Source organism: Panulirus ornatus, chromosome 46 (assembly GCF_036320965.1).
Source record: "Panulirus ornatus isolate Po-2019 chromosome 46, ASM3632096v1, whole genome shotgun sequence".
In the NCBI taxonomy this organism is placed as follows: domain Eukaryota; kingdom Metazoa; phylum Arthropoda; class Malacostraca; order Decapoda; family Palinuridae; genus Panulirus; species Panulirus ornatus.
The window spans coordinates 19,300,449-19,318,219 of record NC_092269.1 but is presented as its reverse complement, the minus strand read 5'-3'; the positions used below and the strand labels follow the sequence as shown (position 1 = coordinate 19,318,219).

Genomic DNA, 17,771 nt, shown 5'->3' with positions numbered 1-17,771 from the left:
GGGCAAAATATAAAAAAAAGGAGAAAGATACTACTTGCACAGCAACTTAGTGTGAAATCTGGACTTACATTACATGTTTGTTTATGGATAGGGTGGTGAGGGTGAATTTCCGTAGTGTAGTGCTTAGCATTCCCGACCATTATGCATTCATGGGTCGAGTGCATAGGTTTGAATCCTGGTTGTGGCAGTCAGCCCACAGTCAACCCAGCCATCCAACCCAAAGGGTAGGTCAATAAAATGGGTACCTTGCTCAAGTTGAGTATATATATATATAGCATTAATGGGATGGCCTTGATTAGGGTCTCAGTTGCCAGTGCAGTCTCAGCTAACATAGAAAAACAATGCAAGTCTTGGAAAAAGGGGTAAGTATGGAGTCTGCAGGGAATGAGAGGACCTGGGAAATGAGTTAGTTGTTGCTTGTTGATAATATGGGACAGGTGTCAGATTTGAGCAAGAAACTGCAGAAGTAGGTGACTGAGTGTGGAAGTGTGTGTAAAAGGAGGGAATTCATTGTAAATGTGAATAAAAACAAGGTTATTAGATTTGGCAGGGTTGAAGGACCTGTTAGTTTGGGTATGAGTCTGAATAGAGAAAAATTGGAGGAAGTAAAGTGTTTTAGATGCTTTAGATATCAGAAAGTGGACATGACAGCAAGTGGAAGGTAAAGGAAAAGCATAGGGTGTGTGTTTGTTTATTTGTGTATGGGTGTGTGTGAAGGGGGGTCTGAGAGTGCCAAAGAACATGAAAAAAGGTTGTTATTTGGGACAGCAATACTGGATATGTTTGAAGGTATAGTAGTCCTAACAATATTATATGGATGCAAGGCACGGGCTATCATTAAGGCTTAGTAAAGGAAGGTGGATGTGTTAAAAATGAAATGCATGAGTACAGTATGTCGTGTGAAGTGGTTTGATCAAGTAAATAATGAAAAAGTGTTGTAACAAAAAAAAAAAAATGTAGTTTAGAGGGATGAAAAGGGTGTACTCAAATCGTTTGGATGTATGGAAAGAGTGAGTGAGGGAAGGTTGGCAAAGACAACATATCGTGGAAAGTGTAGGGAACAAGGAGAATGGAAGACCAAACTGAGGATGAAAGGATGGACTGAAAAAGACTTTGAGTGATCAAGGCCTTAATATGCAGGGGGTGAAAGGTGCACATGAGATAGAGTGAATTGGAACGATGAAGTATACAGGGGCTGACGTGCTGTCAGTGAACTGAACAAGGACATCTGAAGCCTCTAGGGTGAGCCAAGGAAAGGTCTGTGGGGCCCTGTTGTGGATAGGGAGCTATGGTTCTGGTGCATTACATATGACAGCTAAAGAATGGATGTGAATGGATGTGGTCTTTCTCCATCTGTTCCTGGCACTACCTCACTAATGCAGGAAATGGCAATCAAGTACGAAAAAATCATACACGCACAAGTGATTTAAAAAGCAATCATTCTTATATTTTGGACTAAAATATATTGTTATGACAAGGATTAAACCCAAGACCAGGAAATATAATGGCAAATAAACTTTTTTTTTTTTTTTGCTTTGTCGCTGTCTCCCGCGTTTGTGAGGTAGCGCAAGGAAACAGACGAAAAAAATGGCCCAACCCACCCCCATACACATGTATATACATACGTCCACACACGCAAATATACATACCTACACAGCTTTCCATGGTTTACCCCAGACGTTTCACATGACCTGATTCAATCCACTGACAGCACGTCAACCCCGGTATACCATATCGATCCAATTCACTCTATTCCTTGCCCACCTTTCACCCTCCTGCATGTTCAGGCCCCGATCACACAAAATCTTTTTCACTACATCTTTCCACCTCCAATTTGGTCTCCCACTTCTCCTCGTTCCCTCCACCTCCGACACATGTATCCTCTCGGTCAATCTTTCCTCACTCATTCTCTCCATGTGCCCGAACCATTTCAAAACACCCTCTTCTGCTCTCTCAACCACGCTCTTTTTATTTCCACACATCTCTCTTACCCTTATGTTACTTACTCGATCAAACCACCTCACACCACACATTGTCCTCAAACATCTCATTTCCAGCACATCCGTCCTCCTGCGCACAACTCTATCCATAGCCCACACCTCGCAACCATACAACATTGTGGGAACCACTATTCCTTCAAACATACCCATTTTTGCTTTCCGAGATAATGTTCTCGACTTCCACACATTCTTCAAGGCTCCCAGGATTTTCGCCCCCTCCCCCACCCTATGATCCACTTCCGCTTCCATGGTTCCCTCCGCTGCCAGATCCACTCCCAGATATCTAAAACACTTTACTTCCTCCAGTTTTTCTCCATTCAAACTTACCTCCCAATTGACTTGACCCTCAACCCTACTGTACCAAATAACCTTGCTCTTATTCACATTTACTCTTAACTTTCTTCTTTCACACACTTTACGAAACCCAGTCACCAGTTTCTGCAGTTTCTCACATGAATCAGCCACCAGCGCTGTATCATCAGCGAACAACAACTGACTCACTTCCCAAGCTCTCTCATCCCCAACAGACTTCATACTTGCCCCTCTTTCCAAAACTCTTGCATTCACCTCCCTAACAAACCCATCCATAAACAAATTAAACAACCATGGAGACATCACACACCCCTGCCGCAAACCTACATTCACTGAGAACCAATCACTTTACTCTCTTCCTACACGTACACATGCCTTACATCCTCGATAAAAACTTTTCACTGCTTCTAACAACTTGCCTCCCACACCATATATTCTTAATACCTTCCACAGAGCATCTCTATCAACTCTATCATATGCCTTCTCCAGATCCATAAATGCTACAAACAAATCCATTTGCTTTTCTAAGTATTTCTCACATACATTCTTCAAAGCAAACACCTGATCCACACATCCTCTACCACTTCTGAAACCACACTGCTCTTCCCCAATCTGATGCTCTGTACATGCCTTCAACCTCTCAATCAATACCCTCCCATATAATTTACCAGGAATACTCAACAAACTTATACCTCTGTAATTTGAGCACTCACTCTTATCCCCTTTGCCTTTGTACAATGGCACTATGCACGCATTCCGCCAATCCTCAGGCACCTCACCATGAGTAATACATACATTAAATAACCTTACCAACCAGTCAACAATACAGTCACCCCCTTTTTTAATAAATTCCACTGCAATACCATCCAAACCTGCTGCCTTGCCGGCTTTCATCTTCCGCAAAGCTTTTACTACCTCTTCTCTGTTTACCAAATCATTTTCCCTAACCCTCTCACTTTGCAAACCACCTCGACCAAAACACCCTATATCTGCCACTCTATCATCAAACACATTCAACAAACCTTCAAAATACTCACTCCATCTCCTTCTCACATCACCACTACTTCTTATCACCTCCCCATTTGCGCCCTTCACTGAAGTTCCCATTTGCTCCCTTGTCTTACGCACTTTATTTACCTCCTTCCAGAACATCTTTTTTTTTTTTTTTTTTTGCTTTGTCGCTGTCTCCCGCGTTTGCGAGGTAGCGCAAGGAAACAGACAAAAGAAATGGCCCAACCCACCCCCATACACATGTATATACATACGTCCACACACACAAATATACATACCTACACAGCTTTCCATGGTTTACCCCGAGACGCTTCACATGCCTTGATTCAATCCACTGACAGCACGTCAACCCCGGTATACCACATCGCTCCAATTCATTCTACCCCTTGCCCTCCTTTCACCCTCCTGCATGTTCAGGCCCCGATCACACAAAATCTTTTTCACTCCATCTTTCCACCTCCAATTTGGTCTCCCTCTTCTCCTCGTTCCCTCCACCTCCGACACATATATCCTCTTGGTCAATTTTTCCTCACTCATTCTCTCCATGTGCCCAAACCATTTCAAAACACCCTCTTCTGCTCTCTCAACCACGCTCTTTTTATTTCCACACATCTCTCTTACCCTTACGTTACTTGCTCGATCAAACCACCTCACACCACACATTGTCCTCAAACATCTCATTTCCAGCACATCCATCCTCCTGCGCACAACTCTATCCATAGCCCACGCCTCGCAACCATACAACATTGTTGGAACCACTATTCCTTCAAATATACCCATTTTTGCTTTCCGAGATAATGTTCTCGACTTCCATACATTCTTCAAGGCTCCCAGGATGTTCGCAAATTAACTTACTATTTCTATAAATATTTTGCACACACAGCAAAACTAAAAAATTCTTTTAGATAAACAAGTCCACTCACATCTATAGCAGGCTACACTTTCTTTAACTGATTTTCCACCCCAGGACATCTTTGTCAACTAGACAGAAAAATTACAAACGCATCATGTTCTGGCCGGCCAATAAATGAAATGGAAGGACATACCAATTCGTCAAAACCTATAACACATGCAATAAATTCCTGATCAAGTAAGATGTGAAGAGGGAAGTTTTTTAAGAATGTACAATATATTCATTTATTCATATTCATCATACTTAATTGCCATCTTCCGCATCAGCGAGGAAGCACAAGGAAACACACAAAAGAATGGCCCTACCCACCCACATACACATCCATATACATAAATGCCCACACATGCATGTATACATACCTATACATTTCAATGTATACATACATATACATATATACACATGTACATATTCACACTTTCTGCCTTCATCCATTCCCGTCGCCACCCCACCACACATGAAATAGCACCCCCCCTCCCAAGGTAGCGCTTGGAAAAGACAACAAGGGCCACATTCATTCACACTCAGTCTCTATCTGTCATGTGTAATGCACCGAAACCACAGCTCCCTTTCTACATCCAGGCCCCACGAAACTTTACATGGTTTACCCCAGACGCTTCACATGCCCTGGTTCAATCCATTGCCAGAACATTGACCTCGGTAAAGCATATCATTCAAATTCAACCTATTTCTTGCACGCCTTTCACCCTTCTGTATGTTCAGGCACCGATCACTCAAAACCTTTTTCACTCCATCCTTCCATCTCCAATTTGGTCTACCACTTCTCGTTCCCTCTACCTCTGACACATATATCTTCTTTGTCAATCTTTCCTCACTCATTCTCTCCATGTGACCAAACCATTTCAACACATCCTCCTCTGCTTTCTCAACCACACTCTGACACATATATCTTCTTCGTCAATCTTTCCTCACTCATTCTCTCTATGTGACCAAGCCATTTCAACATATCCTCCTCTGCTCTCTCAACCACACTCTTTTTATTACCAAACATCTCTCTTACCCTTTCATTACTTAATCAAACTAATTCACACCACATATTGTCCTCAAACATTTCATTTCCAACACATCCACCCTCCCCCCTACAACCCTATCTATAGACAATGCCTCACAAACATAACATTTTTGGAACCACAAGTCCTTCAAACACCCATTTTTGCTCTTTGAGATAATGTTCTCGCTTTCCACACAGTCTTCAACACTCCCAGAACCTTCGCCCCCTCCCCCACCATGTAACTCACTTCCGCTTCCATGGTGCTATCTACTGCTAAATCCACTCCCAGATATCTAAAACACTTCACTTCCTTCAGTTTTTCTCCATTCAAACTTACTTCCCAATTAACTTCTCCCTCAACCCTACTGAACCTAATAATCTTGCTCTTCTTCACATTTACTTTCAGCTTTCTTCTTTCACAAACTTTACCAAACTCAGTCACCCACTTCGGCAGTTTCCCATCCAAATCGGCCACCAGTGCTGTATCATCAGCGAACAACAAATGACTCGCTTCCCAAGCCCTCTCATCCACAACAGAATGCATACTTGCCCCTCTCTTCAGAACTTTTGCATTCACCTCCCTAACAACCCATCCATAAACAAATCAAACAATCATGGAGACATCATGCACCTCTGCCACAATCCAACATTCACTGGGAACCAATCACTTTCCTCTCTTGCTAGTCATACACAAGCCTTGCATCCTTGGTAAAAACTTTTCACTGCTTCAAGTAATCTACCTCCCACACCATATACTTATAATACCTTCCACAAAGTATCTCTCTCATCTCTATCATATGCCTTCTCCAAATCCATAAATGCTACATGCAAATCAATCTGTTTTCTAAGTATTCTCACATAAATTCTTTAAAGCAAACATCTGATCCACATATCCTCTACGACTTCTGAAACCACACTGCTCTTCCCCAGTCTGATGCTCTGTACATGCATTTACCCTCTCAAGCAATACTCTCCCATATAATTTGGAGATTTACCTTTATCCCCTTTGCCTTTGTACAACCCTCAGGCACTTCACCATGAACCATACATACACTGAATATCCTTATCAACCAATGAACAACACAATCACCCCCTTTTTATATAAATTCCACTGCAATACCATCCAAACCAGCCACTTTGCCGGCTTTCATCTTCTGCAAAGCCTTCACTACCTCTTCTCTGCTTACCAAACCATTCTTCCTGACCCTCTCACTTCGCACACCACCTCGACCAAAACACCCTATATCTGCCACTCTACCATCAAACACATTCAACAAACCTTCAAAATACTCACTCCATCTCCTTCTCACTTCATCACCACTTTTTTTACCTCCCTATTAGCCCACTTCACCAATGTTCAAAATACTCACTCCACCTCCTTCTCACTTCACCACTACTTTTTTTACCTCCCATTGGCCCCCTTCACCAATGTTCCCATTTATTCTCTTGTATTACGCACTTTACTTACAGAGTAGACATAAATACACTGTATTATATTTATCTGAGATTTATTATTTCTTAATATATATACACATGTACATATTTCCAGAAGGGATAAGAGCTTCCTTGGTTAGATTTATGGTAGAAATTAAAGGATTCATCCCAATCAACTCTTGCTAGAGCAAATGTTAAAAGATCTGGATGGAAGGCATTTGAAAAGATAGCAGATGACAGAGGATGGAATAAAGTTATGATCAGAGGATCACAAAGGAGAAAACACAACAATAGTGAACAGCCTTAGTCTAGCAGTACGGAAAAGAAAAGAGCATCTGCCTTACTTTGGGGCAGTAATGAACGCAAATAGGGTCATACTCAAGAAGTGAGACCAGGGTTGGCGGAAAAGGTCTGTGTTTATTCCATCAGCATCAATTCATAACTCAAGAATAAAAATAGCTATTATCCAAAATTTTAGAAAGTTAAAAAGTATCATACCTGAGCAATTAAAACTGGGTTAGGCTGTTTCTTGATGATAATTTCATCATCCTCTTCCTCAGAGCTGATGTCATTTCTCACATGAGGCTGAATACTGAGTCTGCCTTTCTTGTTAGCAATGCCTGTCTCTCTGAAAATTATTAAAAGACTATTAGATTTATGCTTAACAATACACTAAGAATTCATACATAACCACAAAAAGCTGCAGAATACCCATACTGATCTAGACTATTTCAAAAACAAAGAAACTATTTTCATACTAACTCATAAATGGTCTACAGAAAAAGGAAATCAAAACAAATCTTTATGCCTAAAATTTATAGGTTCTCTAAAAGAATGTCAACCAGGTGCCTCAAGTTTACAAAGCATCATATTCTTTTGATGTAAAAGGTAATAAGTTTTTTTTTTTTTTTTTTATACTTTGTCGCTGTCTCCCGCATTTGCGAGGTAGCGCAAGGAAACAGACGAAAGAAATGGCCCAACCCCCCCCCATACACATGTATATACATACGTCCACACACGCAAATATACATACCTACACAGCTTTCCATGGTTTACCCCAGACGCTTCACATGCCTTGATTCAATCCACTGACAGCACGTCAGCCCCTGTATACCACATCGCTCCAATTCACTCTATTCCTTGCCCTCCTTTCACCCTCCTGCATGTTCAGGCCCCGATCACACAAAATCTTTTTCACTCCATCTTTCCACCTCCAATTTGGTCTCCCTCTTCTCCTTGTTCCCTCCACCTCCGACACATATATCCTCTTGGTCAATCTTTCCTCACTCATCCTCTCCATGTGCCCAAACCACTTCAAAACACCCTCTTCTGCTCTCTCAACCACGCTCTTTTTATTTCCACACATCTCTCTTACCCTTACGTTACTCACTCGATCAAACCACCTCACACCACACATTGTCCTCAAACATCTCATTTCCAGCACATCCATCCTCCTGCGCACAACTCTATCCATAGCCCACGCCTCGCAACCATACAACATTGTTGGAACCACTATTCCTTCAAACATACCCATTTTTGCTTTCCGAGATAATGTTCTCGACTTCCACACATTCTTCAAGGCCCCCAGAATTTTCGCCCCCTCCCCCACCCTATGATCCACTTCCGCTTCCATGGTTCCATCCGCTGCCAGATCCACTTCCAGATATCTAAAACACTTTACTTCCTCCAGTTTTTCTCCATTCAAACTTACCTCCCAATTGACTTGACCTTCAACCCTACTGTACCTAATAACCTTGCTCTTATTCATATTTACTCTTAACTTTCTTCTTTCACACACTTTACCAAACTCAGTCACCAGCTTCTGCAGTTTCTCACATGAATCAGCCACCAGCGCTGTATCATCAGCGAACAACAACTGACTCACTTCCCAAGCTCTCTCATCCCCAACAGGTAATAAGTATGGAATTCAAATGAATCTGGAAAACAAAACTAAGCATTTCAGGCTATGAAATTTTTTGACATAAAACTCTTCTGATGCCTATTCAAGAAACATAGGAGTGTATATGTACACAAAATCAATGTCAAGAGGATCATGACATATAAGTATTGTATGATTATATGCATGCGAGGCATGTGCTATAGATAAGGTTGTGGGTAGGACGGATGGTGTGAGGTAGTTTCACCAAGTAGGTAATAATGTCAGCATAAGAGAGATGTGTGGTAATAAAAATAGTGTGGCTGAGAGAGCAGAAGAGGGTGTGCTGAAATGGTCAGGCTATATCAAAATAATGAAAGAGGAAAGGTTGACAAAGAAGACACATATGTCAGAAGTGGAAGGAAAAAGGAGAATGCAAAACCAAATTCAAGTTGGAAGGATGGAGAGAAAAAGATTTTAAACATCAGGGCCTGAACATACAGCAGGGTGAAAGGCATGCAGGGGATAGGGTGAATTGAAACAATGGTATACTAGGGTCAACATGCCATCAATCGACAGAACCAAGGTATGGGAAGTACTAAGGGTAAACTATGGAAAAATCTGTGGGGCCTAGACATGGATAAGGAGCTGTGGTTTTGGTGCATTACACAACATAAGAGCAATACCTCGATAACATGGGAAAAGGTTGTCAAGTATGAAAAAAGAAAATTTCCACAATTCATTGTGTGTGGATCTCTGCAGTTCTGACTGAGCATTTTTACAAGTACCCCATGTGTACATCAAACATTTTATGTAGCATGTACCTCATCTGAGTATTTGGTTGTAAAGAAATTCTCTTTCGTGCCTTGTTCACATTCTGTGCAGCAGCATGTGTTTGGGAAGCAGGCTGTTGCTTCATTTTATCACCCCATATGGAGGTGGATGTAGTGTTAAGCTGGATTAAAGGACTTCGTATTGGTGCCTCTGAAAAAAATAAAAAAGGTTTAACAAGGAAGACAATAAATTTTGAGAAAGATGCATAACTACCATGCCATCCCCACTTTACACAGTGTAAATCTTCTGATGAAGATTAAAGAAAAACCTTGAAACATTATGCTACATACATCATCTTCCTGCTAACATGCCTAGATGTCACATACAAAATCTAAAGATTTCATGATCTGAAAATCTTTAAGTATCAAAGACCCAGAATTATTATTCAAAACATACACTAAAGAATTTCTGATCTTGCTTGATGATCAAAAGGAAGAGGAAAATGGCTTCTACTAAAGAAAGAAAATGTGAGAAGAGAATAAGAAGTGAAAAAATAAAGTAAAAACATAAGGGAAATGTAGAATGAAATGCTCAAAAGTATTGTAACAGGAAGAAGTAAACAACAATATCCCTGATATACCGTATTTTGAGAGAATGCTGAAACCAAGGTAAATCTCTGCTGCATGTGACAATTAGATGAGGTTTCATAGGTCTGTTGATTTCTAGAAGTGTTTCACTTACTTTTAAGGTAATCAGCCTGAAATCTTCCATGATTTTACATATTAGTAACCATAAAACATAAAGGAATCCAAATCATGCTCTGTCAGTCTTCCTGTATTCTCCATACAGTAAACCACCACTACAAAATAAAGTCACTGTGGTATTCCAAAGTTAGTTTTAATGTGCCTCTAAACTGGAATCTAACCTTGCAGTAACACTGCACTGCATAACTGGTAAACAATGATTTGGAGCATTTTCTTAATTATGTGATAAAGAAATCAATAATGGGAATGCTACAAAAGATCAAGGAAAATGTGAGATTAATTAATTTTAACACAGATGAAACACTTGCAGCTGTACGTCAACAGAACCCATGAAAGCCTCATTAAAACTTCACCACCCAATTAACATCTACCTTAGTATCAATGTTTTAAAATAAAAGCTATTGATATGGCCTCATGTTTATTTCCATTTACTGGGGACTGTTTTCAATCAAACCGTGCAACCAAACAAACCAGCATAGGACCATATTCCAGTACATGATCTTTATGTTATATGATGTACATAAATACAATGAAACCAAAACAAAAACCAAAACCAAAATATTGCATTATGACACCTAAGTGAAGCTGGATGAGGTTATCATTGGTTCTGTTGATTTCTAGAAGTGTTTTGCCTTCTTCATGGTGGTTAACATCACATTTTCCTTTAATCTTCATCTTCCCACAATCACCTTATTACCATACCGTAACAAATGAAAACAAAAACTGGTCCAAATTGCACTTCCACAGTCCCCTGTACTCTCCACAATATAGCTACACTATCATTACTAATCAAAATCACTGATATTCTTTGATTCCAGTATTAGCTGCAGTGTACTCTTGTGACATCCTTAATAATCAACAGTGGAATCTAACAAAATTTTGTTTCAAAAATAGATTATGACCGCAGGAGCAAGAATGGGACCATCATTTTCATCCAACAGGAATAGATACATTGATAGTGGTAAGGGCTATGAAGACTGATGGAGGAAATGTGGGTTGAATGCACAAATTTACCTGATCTTTAGTGAAATAATATGCAATTCTTATGGTGCATCGTTTTCTTCTAAATGCTAGGCACTGAAGACACCTAGCAAATGGATGTAAATATGTTAACCATTTTGAACATTTGATAGTAGCCTGCAAAAGGCAATATGGCTTGTAAAATTAGACTAAAACACGGTAAATCAAAGAAATCTCCACAATTATAGGAAATCTGGCAGTTTTATATGATATGTTGGCTTCTCATACTGTTTCATGTAGTTTTATGTTAACTAATCCCAGATTTTCTCTTTCTTGATAACATTCACCAATGATGACATTTTTCCCTAGGTGTAAGATAATATATAATGAATGGGTGTTTTCATTAAAAGTTTATCATGATTTGGATGTTTTCATATAAGGGAAAGTGATGATGGTGCACTCACATCAAATGGCCAATGTTTGGTCCATAGGACACCTTAGCACTGAATACCAATAAGGGATGGCTAACCAAACAGGACACTCTTCTGGCAGGGAAAGTTACAGTGTAAAGTTGAGCAGTGGTCTGAGGGCCCCCATGAAAACAAAATTCTGCCACATGATATCATTTACTGTCATCTTCAGCTAAGAAGGCCATGTAGCCTAGAATGACGAATGCACTGCCAACAATTCTGTTTGTAAAAGAATATCCAAATCAAAATATTTAACAATTCTTACTAAAACAAAACATAAATCATATCTATTCATGAAAAACTGATTCCACAGTAAATATGGATGCGGCACTAAAGCATACTGCTGCCAGGTTATTTTTATGATGTTCCTTAACTGTAAGTTTCTATCCTCTGATTAAGTTCACAAATGCATATTACATATTTCATAAGTAATATATGTACTTGATAGCATTCTACAGCCATCAATAAATTCGTTCATTTTAAGGACACTTCATTTTTTCCTCAGTTCACAATTTGTTGCATTTTAGTTCACAGAAGTTTCGTTTGGGCAAACTAATATTTACATAGGATGACTTTTGAGTAATTCATAACATCATTACTAAGCAATCCATCTCACTAACCTCTGGTGGGATCCTCCTTATATTTCCAAGCCATGACAATGAAACAGTTCTCCATTGCCTGCTTATATGTCTGCCAAATGTCAAGTACATTCAAGCCAAAGAGACGACTGGGCTTCTGAAACATGAAATACGATTCCATGCCATGGATAAGATAGTTAACAAACTGGGACAGTGGGTACTTGCTCTTGCAGCCATTATTTGGCATACTTGAGCCATCAACCTTGGCAATTGCCAACAGGCCGTGGTAACCTTTGGCTTCGCACATCTGCCATGCTTGGGCTAAACACTCTCCATCATCAACACTACCTCGACCTTTCTGCAGATTCTCTAAGACCACGACATCAATCGTAAATTCATCCACTTCGTTATGGCCCGAGAGAAGCACCAGACAAGTTTCACATTTAGTTATCAGTTTAAAGACAGCGCCATCAAAAGTTCCTTGACTGGACAAAGATACCATCGATGTGTCATCGCACACGAATCCCACTTCTTTACGGACAATAAGCTGCTCAAAAGACTTAAATTTCGACATTTTGGATCAATAACAGGATGATATCACAAAATTCTATGCTGAATTTCAGTTTCATACGCACTCTTGCTGACTACGGGTTCAATCTCAAAACTCAAACTCTGAACCAATCAGATGTTGTTAAGTCAGCGAGCAATCACACCGAACAACAGCGTTTGTGAAGGAACAGATCTACACGAACAAAACTGTTGGCGCATAGTTTAGCCTTCCATTATCTATCTGTCTATCTGCTTATCAAATAATCTATTCCTAACGAGTAACATAATGAGGTGCATACACACAACCTTTCAAATCATTCAAACACATTCCTAGTCTTTCCGTAGTAAAACATGGACTTCCTCACACATATAGATAGGGTTAATCTTCCCACCCCATATAAACTATACTTCAAATTTCATTTTGCATTCAAAACACATATGGCTAACGAAACCAGTATCTTCATTAAGATCACCTCCATACACAAAATGTTTCCACTTCATCCTATCCGCCAATTATTACTTTAGCATCTTTATCTAATATATCTCCAGCTCTAATATTCCCAACCCTATTACCCTTTACTGTAATACCTCCAGCCTTAACATCTCCTCTGTAATATACCCAGGCCTAATATCCCATCTGTAATATCCCCAGTCCTAATATTCACAAACCTGTACCTGCCTCTGTCCATCTCCTCTGTGATATACCTTTTCTTACTATATCTCCTGCTCTGCTACATTATAATTTCAGCCATTTTGCATTTCTTGTTAAGAAATATCTCACCATATCCTTCTCACTTTTTCTATATTCATATATTCATTACTCATTCTCTCTCTCTCTCTCTCTCTCTCTCTCTCTCTCTCTCTCTCTCTCTCTCTCTCTCTCTCTCTCTCTCTCTCTCTCTCTCTCTCTCTCTCTCTCTCTGATGGAAAACATGTTAACTCGCTGAAATCTTTCTTGTTTCCTTCACAAAGTAGGTTTCCATCATTTATTCATTATTCAAAAATCAGACTAACCTTAGATGCACAGCAACAATCTTTTCAGTTTCATGCTGACTCTGGGGTTCTGATGGGTAGCAGTTCTCCCAAGGAGAACCAATAAGATTATACGTATATCTTTTCTTGCATTTTCTAATTACAATTGATTTCATAGGCTATGTCGGTGGCGGGCACCAATGATCAATGCGGTAGCGTGTAAAGATTAAATTCAGAAAAGATAAGATGAAACTCATATGTCAATCTTTTTGAAATTTCAATTTTTTAGGAGCAATTTATTTAATGCGAATAAAGACTCATGTAAAGGGCAGAAAATATATAAGATGCTGGTATTTTGAGGGCTAAATAATACAATGACTGAAATATAGAGAGGGTTATGAAAGGGAAAAAGAGGAAACAAGGGAAAGCATTTACGAATTTTGAAGAATTGAATTTGCAAAGTGTGAGCGTAATTGAGAAATGGAAAGTAAATCAGATATCCTTCAGAGATATATGAATTCTGCGCGCCCATTTGAGTTTAAGTGTTCGCTCCCTAGATTGATCGCTGGGCATATTCGTTGTTTTGATACTGGGCTTGAGTACCGTTCCCGCAACGGCCTTGGGGTCTGTTGATATTCAAGTCAAGGTGCGTTTCCACACTCCATTATGATTAGGTGGTAGTGCTTATACTAATATTGTCATATTAATGTGATTGTAATGAAATTCATAGTTTCATTTATGTTAATATACTTATCAAAATATCACCTTTTTATAAAATACACTTCATATATTAGAATTATTTTGGCTAGAATTTGAATATTTGATGACTGAATGAATAGTAAAAGTACGTTGCTGGTATAGAGCCATGATTCTCTGTAAACTTACAAACAACGGTCATATTAAGCAAAAACATATGTAGATTCGTCCTGTAGTTTATCTTTTTACTTAGGTTTCGGAAATCTGCACAATAGATGTAGCTTTCTAGAGTCAAGTGTAAATGTTTCGTAGATGTTAAACGCGTAATAACATTCACGATCTTTTTCTCAAGTATATATGATAACATTACGTGAACACTAAGATCATATATTAGCATATGTTCACATAATTTGTTACTATACCGTCATCGAATATATGGGTTTAAGGAACCTCAAGCAAAGATGTTGCCTCCTTTAAGTATCCCGAAAAATATATGACGTCATGGCCGTTACACTATGCGTCATCGATACAGAAGCCAAGCTTACATTGCGTAACAACGCATTTAGTTTAGAATACCTTCTAAAATTATCATTTTGTAGCATGTCTGCTACATAATATTATATCAATAACACTTATAAGTCACTGCTTGATGAATATATATATATATATATATATATATATATATATATATATATATATATATATATATATATATATATATTTTTTTTTTTTTTTTATACTTTGTCGCTGTCTCCCGCATTTGCGAGGTAGCGCAAGGAAACAGACGAAAGAAATGGCCCAACCCCCCCCCCCATACACATGTACATACACACGTCCACACACGCAAATATACATACCTACACAGCTTTCCATGGTTTACCCCAGACGCTTCACATGCCTTGATTCAATCCACTGACAGCACGTCAACCCCTGTATACCACATCGCTCCAATTCACTCTATTCCTTGCCCTCCTTTCACCCTCCTGCATGTTCAGGCCCCGATCGCACAAAATCTTTTTCACTCCATCTTTCCACCTCCAATTTGGTCTCCCTCTTCTCCTCGTTCCCTCCACCTCCGACACGTATATCCTCTTGGTCAATCTTTCCTCACTCATTCTCTCCATGTGCCCAAACCATTTCAAAACACCCTCTTCTGCTCTCTCAACCACGCTCTTTTTATTTCCACACATCTCTCTTACCCTTACGTTACTTACTCGATCAAACCACCTCACACCACACATTGTCCTCAAACATCTCATTTCCAGCACATCCATCCTCCTGCGCACAACTCTATCCATAGCCCACGCCTCGCAACCATACAGCATTGTTGGAACCACTATTCCTTCAAACATACCCATTTTTGCTTTCCGAGATAATGTTCTCGACTTCCACACATTTTTCAAGGCTCCCAAAATTTTCGCCCCCTCCCCCACCCTATGATCCACTTCCGCTTCCATGGTTCCATCCGCTGACAGATCCACTCCCAGATATCTAAAACACTTCACTTCCTCCAGTTTTTCTCCATTCAAACTCACCTCCCAATTGACTTGACCCTCAACCCTACTGTACCTAATAACCTTGCTCTTATTCACATTTACTCTTAACTTTCTTCTTCCACACACTTTACCAAACTCAGTCACCAGCTTCTGCAGTTTCTCACATGAATCAGCCACCAGCGCTGTATCATCAGCGAACAACAACTGACTCACTTCCCAAGCTCTCTCATCCCCAACAGACTTCATACTTGCCCCTCTTTCCAGGACTCTTGCATTTACCTCCCTAACAACCCCATCCATAAACAAATTAAACAACCATGGAGACATCACACACCCCTGCCGCAAACCTACATTCACTGAGAACCAATCACTTTCCTCTCTTCCTACACGTACACATGCCTTACATATATATATATATATATATATATATATATATATATATATATATATATATATATATATATCTATATATATATATATATATATATATATATATATATATATATATATATATAGATATATATATATATATATATATATATATATATATATATATATATATATATATATATATATATTTTTTTTTTTTTTTTTTTCATACTATTCGCCATTTCCCGCGATAGCGAGGTAGCGTTAAGAACAGAGGACTGGGCCTTTGAGGGAATATCCTCACCTGGCCCCCTTCTCTATTCCTTCTTTTGGAAAATTAAAAAAAAAACGAGAGGGGAGGATTTCCAGCCCCCCCGCTCCCTTCCCTTTTAGTCGCCTTCTACGACACGCAGGGAATACGTGGGAAGTATTCTTTCTCCATATATATATATATATGATGGAGTGAAAAAGATTTTGTGCGATCGGGGCCTGGACATGCAGGAGGGTGAAAGGAGGGCAAGGAATAGAGTGAATTGGAGCGATGTGGTATACTGGGGTTGACGTGCTGTCAGTGGATTGAATCAGAGCATGTGAAGCGTCTGGGGTAAACCATGGAAAGCTGTGTAGGTATGTATATTTGCGTGTGTGGACGTATGTATATACATGTGTGTGGGGGTGGATTGGGCCATTTCTTTCGTCTGTTTCCTTGCGCTACCTCGCAAACGCGGGAGACAGCGGCAAAAAAAAAATATATATATATATATATATATATATATATTTTTTTTTTGCTATATATATATATATATATATATATATATTTTTTTTTTTTTTTTTTTGCTATGTCGCTGTCTCACGCGTTTGCGAGGTAGCGCAAGGAAACAGACGAAAGAAATGGCCCAACCCACCCCCATACACATGTATATACATACGTCCACACACGCAAATATACATACCTACACAGCTTTCCATGGTTTACCCCAGACGCTTCACATGCTCTGATTCAATCCACTGACAGCACGTCAACCCCAGTATACCACATCGATCCAATTCACTCTATTCCTTCCCCGCCTTTCACTCTCCTGCATGTTCAGGCCCCGATCACTCAAAATCTTTTTCACTCCATCTTTCCACCTCCAATTTGGTCTCCCACTTCTCCTCGTTCCCTCCACCTCCGACACATATATCCTCTTGGTCAATCTTTCCTCACTCATTCTCTCCATGTGCCCAAACCATTTCAGAACACCCTCTTCTCCTCTCTCAACCACGCTCTTTTTATTTCTACACATCCCTCTTACCCTTACATTACTTACTCGATCAAACCACCTCACACCACACATTGTCCTCAAACATCTCATTTCCAGCACATCCATCCTCCTGCGCACAACTCTATCCATAGCCCATGCCTCGCAACCATGCAACATTGTTGGAACCACTATTCCTTCAAACATAGCCATTTTTGCTTTCCGAGATAATGTTCTCGACTTCCACACATTCTTCAAGGCTCCCAGGATTTTCGCCCCCTCCCCACCCTATGATTCACTTCCGCTTTCATGGTTCCATCCGCTGCCAGATCCACTCCCAGATATCG

General features: G+C 39.7%; 1 protein-coding gene across 2 annotated transcripts in view; it reads right to left on the bottom strand.

Moving 5' to 3' along the window:
- The window catches only part of LOC139763148 (uncharacterized), a 71,355-nt gene extending 58,550 nt beyond the window's left edge, over positions 1-12,805 (bottom strand). Inside the window, exons 1-3 of one of the 2 annotated variants that reach the window (XR_011716043.1) lie at positions 12,144-12,805; positions 9,380-9,539; positions 7,178-7,307 (exon numbers count right to left, since the gene is read on the bottom strand). Coding sequence is in view for 1 of the 2 variants with exons in the window: in XM_071688853.1 (XP_071544954.1) it covers positions 7,178-7,307; positions 9,380-9,539; positions 12,144-12,675 (822 nt within the window). In the remaining variant the exon portion in view is untranslated. The remainder of the gene's footprint in view (positions 1-7,177; positions 7,308-9,379; positions 9,540-12,143) is intronic. The other variant, XM_071688853.1, reaches the window with a different exon arrangement.
- Between the last annotated feature and the right edge of the window lie 4,966 nt (positions 12,806-17,771).